At 47.7% G+C, this 6,473-nt stretch overlaps 1 protein-coding gene across 1 annotated transcript; it reads right to left on the reverse strand.

Moving 5' to 3' along the window:
* Window positions 1-5,900, reverse strand: AOL_s00210g37 (uncharacterized protein; the record flags this gene model as incomplete). The annotated part of the gene is made up of 7 exons (XM_011128839.1): window positions 1-32; window positions 116-701; window positions 785-1,379; window positions 1,444-1,579; window positions 1,639-1,808; window positions 1,866-5,561; window positions 5,644-5,900. The coding sequence occupies 7 exons, from the start codon at window positions 5,898-5,900 to the stop codon at window positions 1-3; spliced, it is 5,472 nt and encodes a 1,823-aa protein (XP_011127141.1).
* Window positions 5,901-6,473: the final 573 nt, after the last annotated feature.

Raw genomic sequence — 6,473 nt, forward strand, 5'->3', positions numbered from 1 at the left:
TTACAGATTTCCAGAAAGGATAGCTTCCGTAGCTATTAGAGAGAAAAAAACAATTAGTTAGTAAACCTGTTTGCCCTATGGAAAAAAAAAAAAGGGTAGTGAGTGTATAACATACCAGAATTGATATACGCCTTCTTCGCATCCAAGCTCAATCCAAACCTTCTCTCCAACTCAACCTTGATACTCTTCTTCGTCACCGTCATCAAATCCGCCGTCTTAAGAATATCCCTGATCTCCGCTAGTATGGCGTCGTCACTCGGCAACTCCATACTAATCAACTCAACCCCTTCTCTTGTCTCCCTCATCCCCTGTCCACCAAGCATCTCACTGGGTGCAAGGCTGAACCTGCTTCCATTGCTCGTATACCTGGGTAATGGGACTTCATAATGACTTGGTGGTACACCACCGTATTCACTTCCAGCAGGCTTGGTACCGTACGAAATACCAGAGTATTCGGATCGTGCGTCGCCTTGCGAAGTGTGGGATTCCCATAGCTCGGCCTGGTATTCGTCCCACTTCTTGCGGGGAATCATAGCCGGGTCGAATTTACCTTCGTCGGAGATGACGACCTGCTTACCATGATCACCGGTGACCACACGAGTGTTACCCCACGAGAAGTCGTCCATGTGCCAGAAGGAGTACAATGGGAGTGCAAAACTGAAGATGGGGATAGCCAAGATGTAAACAACCATCCAACCGATCTGTAGATAGAAAGTTAGCTACCTGATACTATTTGCAGTGATTTCGTGCGTAATGCACATCTAGGCGAGAGCGTAGAACTTACCATTTCCCATTTCCTCCTCAAGATGAAGATGATAGCCTGAAGACCATAAACCGCGGCTAATAGAATGAAAGCCATGACGTACTTGTTGATATCTGTTGCTGTTGCGGCGGTATAAATCAAGAAAACCAAGTAACCAACAGTGGCAGGACCGATGATAGTGGAGAGCAAATCGATGAACACCACAAATCTCATACTGAAGCAGCAGAAACCGCAAAGCTGGGACAAGGGGATAAGTTCGACAAGATTGTGGACAGTAGAGTTAATCCAACGACGACGCTGAGACAAGAAAACCTTCCAGCTGTCTGGTGCAATAGTCCATGCGTGGGCGCTCATAATGAACTTGGTCTTGAATCTTGGGTGGAACTTGAGAAGCAGGGTTGTGAGGTAACGATCTTCACCAAGATGCAACAAATTCTTGAGATGCAGAGTGTCGACACGAATGTTTGCGTATGTTTCCACAATTTCCTTGCTGACGAATAGAGGTTTTCCGGTTTCTGCTGTTCGGATGCGGTACATGGAGAAACAACCTGGAAGACAAGTAACACTGCCGAACAAACTTTCGAATGCCTTGGACAGATTATGGGAAATGAAGTATCTAGATTAAATTCCGATTAGGGCGCATATCCTTCCAAAGAATTATACATATCAGAAAAACTTACTCGTAGACCTGCATCATAGTAATAAATGTAGCCTTCGCGTTGGTAAGACCGGTTTCACCGCAGACAGCGATGACCTTTGTATCGTTGATGAATGTGGAAACAAAACGAGTGCAAGAGTCCGGTGCGACCTCAGTATCTGTCACCTTGTTAGTTGCTTGAGTTCGAAACCATACAGCATGAAAAGAGCAAACTCACCAGCGTCAATACCCAGTAGGTATTCGTAAAAAGTGGGATTAACACCGATAATGTTTCTGATCTGATGGTACATCTCGAGTTCAAGAGGGCTCATTGGCAAATTATAGTGCACACGATTCAAGAAGCGCATAATGATCATCTGAGAGTCTCGCTTTCCACGATTACCAGGCCTAGTATTGGTTAGTAGATGTTTTTTTTTGGTTAAGATACTAGGAATATATACTCACTTAGAAACTTCAGATGGCTTTCCGACCTTTACGACAACCATGAATGGAACGATGTGACCGAGCGTGTCATAAAGACCTGCATAAATCTTGCCCATGTTGTGCTGCTTGAGACCTTCACCCAAACTCTCGAAGCTAAGAGCCTCGGGTTCTTGTCCAGTCCATCCTAGAATATCGAGCACAATTCTCGGTGTAGGCCTATCGTTACCTTGACCAATAATCATACCATCACAGACAATAACAAGCAATTTCCTCTTATCATCGTACTTCATACGGGCCAACGAATCAATAGCACGACGAAGTGAGTCCTCATCTTCCGTATATGCGGGAACTTGGCAAATAACGAACTTATCCAGGGCTTCAGGAATATTGGTTCTGGTGAACTGGAGGGCAGCCAAGAATTTGAAACCAATGACGGAGACCAAGGCGATGGTAATCGCAAGAATGATGTTATTTGCAAACTGACACACGGTGGAGTTACGGGAATCCACTCTACCGATGAAGTAAAGGTATCTCAGACAGGATCTCTGCGAGACTCGGGAAGCAGGGTCAAGCTTGAGGGCATCCCAGTACTTGGTGACATCTTGACCGGCACCGTTTTGGAAAAGAGCGACAACGTTGGAATCAAGGATGTCAAGGTCCACATCTCCAGTTGCTGGTGGATCAACGTCTGGAGGATAAGCAAGGTAAGGGCGACCACCTGACAGGTATCCGGTAAGATCAAAGACATCCTTTCCGATGATGGCAATTTGCTTCTGCGCTTTGCCCATGTCCTTAACAGTTTGGGGTGACCAGCCAACATAGCCCCTCTTGTAATTCGCCCTCATCCGGATCAAAAGTTCGTAGTACCAATCGGGACGTTGATCAGCGGTATAAGAGCTGCGGAAGTCATGGTAGACGGAGTTACGTTCGAAGCTAGTAGAGTTGGGGTTGACATAGTTGATCGCGATATAGGGATTGACACCTTTGCCATCACGTCCTCTGCACAGAGCTGAAACTTGGACGGGGAATAGAGCGGAAGCGTCTCGACCACCGTATGCGAGAACATCGTCTTGTGGAACGATTGAGGGGTAATGAGTATTAGAGAAGGATGAAAGGTCGAAAACCTCACCACGAATCGCGGTCAGGACGTTACTAGACTTTTTCGTCTTATCAAAGCTGTAGGCTTTCAACTCATCAAGTGTGAAGACGTTTTGCTTAGGACAGATCAAGTTGGGAAACCAGACGATGAAGAAGATGACGAAACCACAGCTGAGCCAGATAAGAATGTTGATAGCCAACTTTTCACGCCATGCGACACGGATGTCCTTGCGCTTCATGCGGCCGAGCCAGCTGAGGAAGAAGTCGGGAAGCCAGAACGTAAGCATGTAAACCAGGAAGAGCCATCTCTTTCGAGAACCAGATACGACAACTTCGTCAATCTCCTCCTCACGGGCTGCTGCACCCTTTTCAGCCATTTGTTCACGGGTGTCGAAGTGCCTGAACATATCGCCCTGATTAAAGGCGGAAGCGCCGGCATCCGATCGACCGTCGGCGTCCCTATTGACTCCGAGGTAACCTCCTTTGCCATAAATATGGGAACCAATGCCTCCTTCGATGAGGTGCGATTTGGAGTCGCCGAACGGGCTCCCTTCATCACCAGGGGTACTCAGTTTGCGGTCGCCAGCCACGCCGGCATGCATAAATGTGCCAGATCCAACATCGGCAACTTCAGCCCAGCAGGCTTCGCTGAGGAAGACACCGGTTGAACCGCATCTTGCTTCATTCGCCGGCCACCTCTTCTCATCGAGCACAGCCTCTGCCTTCTCCCTTTCGCTTCCGACAATGGAATTGTCGGTCGATGTCAAACCGAGGAACTCTCCGAACGGCATAAAGATTGAGAAGTCTGCGTTCTTGATTCTCTGAGTAATTTCCGCGATACCCAAAACTCGCACCTGTGTTCTGACACACTTCGAGTCAAATTGGTTTGCTATCCTCCTGTCGTTTGGTTTCAAGCAGAACACGAAATACGGGTTGGTGTTGAGATTGTTAAGCGCCTTGGTGATTGTGTCTAGACCAGCCAAAAACTGACCGGCAGCACCTTGTTGGCCATGTTTAGATGTCGTTTCAATCTCGAGCTCCTCCGCCGGTGGCGGTGACTCCTTACCCTTGAGAACAGGCCGTGTGCCCTTCTTACGGACTACGCTGGGCTGTCTCAAAGGCTTCGAGGAGAGCTGAGCTTGCATGATTGCGGACTTCTCCTGTGGGTGGTGTTGGGTATTGAGAGCCTTGGATGAAAAGAGCTCCGCGACGAAGTTACTGGTGGTAGTTTGGATCAACTGCATGATATCACCGCTAATGACTTCACCGTTGTCCTCGAGCAAGCCATAAACTGGATACTCAACTTCACCGGCAAAGTGCCTGATTGTGAAAGCACCGCGGAAGGAGGTAGAAGTAGCAGCAATTGGGAGGGTGGCGTTGCTGATAGGGACAGGCTCGACGGCAGGATTCTTGCCCTCGAATCTCTTCTTCATGCTCTCGAAAAACTGGGCATCGCTGCGTCCGCGTCTAGTTTGATCATCGAGGATAGCGAGAAGACCGTTGCCTTGCTTGAGCAACGCCTTGACGGCATCTCCGTTGTCGAAGTAGCTAGTTGCGGGAACACTGACTTCCTCGGATTCGAGCAATTCTGCGCTCCTCTCGAAGAAATGTTGAAGAGTGAATCCATAGAGAGCTTCCGTAGCTGCATTATTAAGCAACTGGTCCAGGTGCGACGCTCCGTTAGGAGCGGTAGCCTGAGCGAAACCGGGGAAGTCAACGACGGAAATAGTATTCGCGACAGTGTCTTCAACAGCACATAGTCTCTCGTTGGCAGATTCGACGATCCAGGCAACCAAAAGGGAATAAAGGGTACGAGCGAGATCATCAGCGTTAGCTCTGGCGCCCTTAGCGTCAAGCATAACAGTGACTCGCTCCTTTTGGATAGTCTTAGTTTTATATCCAAAGCTTGTTTCGAGTGCATCGCTTGATACACCAAGGAAAGCAGCAACGATATTGAGGGAGTCCTTGTTCTTGACAACAATGGTATCCTCGCCTGCATCTTGAGGACCACTGTCATCACCAGCACCTCTCGAAGTGTGGGAGGTCAAGAACTCAAGTTGGCCAATGTGCAAAATTGTGGCCAAAATTTGACAAATCTCAGCAATCTCGCCCCTCGGGAATTCTAATTTACGAAGAGCGGTCTTGAAGTGATCGAAGCCATCAGAATCATTGATTCCGACTTTCAACTGGCTTGGATGACCGAGATATCTCCATCTTTTTCCAATGTTGACGGAACCTCGGTTCCCGGGGCCGTGAGTGGCACCTCCAACAACATTGAGCCCCAAATGCTCCTTTTCAGCTTGGGAAGTTCCAGAAAGGAGGTAGTACAGAACGTGAAAGTTACGTTCACCAGTCGGGACATGTGAGATTCTGGACCTTTCAAGTCTATGATCCAGCAACTTTCCACCAATGAGTGTCGAAGAGGTATTATCGTATTGAAGCTCGAGGAAGAGACCGGCTTTGGATGCAGTTGGGGTGGTAGATGACTTGGTTGTTGTCAAAGTATCGAACAAAAACGCGGCAAAAGAAATCTTGTTCGACAAAGGAGTTGAAGAGAAGCTGAGCAATGAGGCTAAAAGATGAGATCGGAGTGTAGTCTTTCCGGAACCAGATTCTCCACTGTACGATTATTTCTTGTTAGTTCAAGTATCTTTAGAGGATATAATTAGGAGTTGTATCTAAAAATAGAAAAAGGACATACAGAAACAAGACGGCCTGATTCTCTGCCCGGTGTGCCAATCTGTTGTAAAGACGTTCGGCGAGCTTTTCACATTCGACACCGGCTACGGTGGCACTGGTATACGTATTCAAGCTGATGATGGCATGGGAGGAGATAGAGGCAGTTGGTAGAGACAGATGGAAACGAGAAGCAAGGTGGGCCGTGAGATGGGTGTCGGATTGGACATGGGCAGGCAACGACGGCAATGAAGCCTGAGGCTGATTGCCCTGGGCGGCCATATTGAATGGCTCGCGTTATTCGGAGAGAAGAGGCTCGAAAGGTCGTCGTCTACTAATGATGATGATGATTCCGGTGTTGAAGGTCTGAAAATTTGGGGAAGTTATGGTCCGTCGCCTACAACCAACAACGACTTCAGGGGTTGAGCACAAAAAGGCGAAAAGAAATCCTACCCCTTCCGAACGAATGTTTTTTGTTCGCTATAACTATATGCTAATGCTTCGAGGAAGAAAAAAAAAAAAGAAGAGAGAGAAAGATTTTGGCCTCTATGGAAATCGTCGGAATGCTCGTGGGTATGCTGGCCTAAAGGAAGGTGAGGTAGAAGGGGAAGGGGGGGGGGAAGAAGTGGTGGTTCTCTGTCAGAGAGAGTGGTGAGATCTTCAGCTAATCATTAACATTAAACGCGTCTATACCGAAGGGGAGACAAAGCGAGAGAGAGAGATAGATAGATAGATAGATGAAAAGGTTAACGAATGGAAACGAAAGAACGAAGGGAAAGATGTCAAAGTTGAAGGTCAACAGATGTCGGTAGAAACGAAGAAGAATAATTGAAGAAGAGAAATAATTCCCGTGCT

Source organism: Orbilia oligospora, assembly GCF_000225545.1.
Source record: "Orbilia oligospora ATCC 24927 unplaced genomic scaffold scaffold00210, whole genome shotgun sequence".
NCBI lineage: Eukaryota > Fungi > Ascomycota > Orbiliomycetes > Orbiliales > Orbiliaceae > Orbilia > Orbilia oligospora.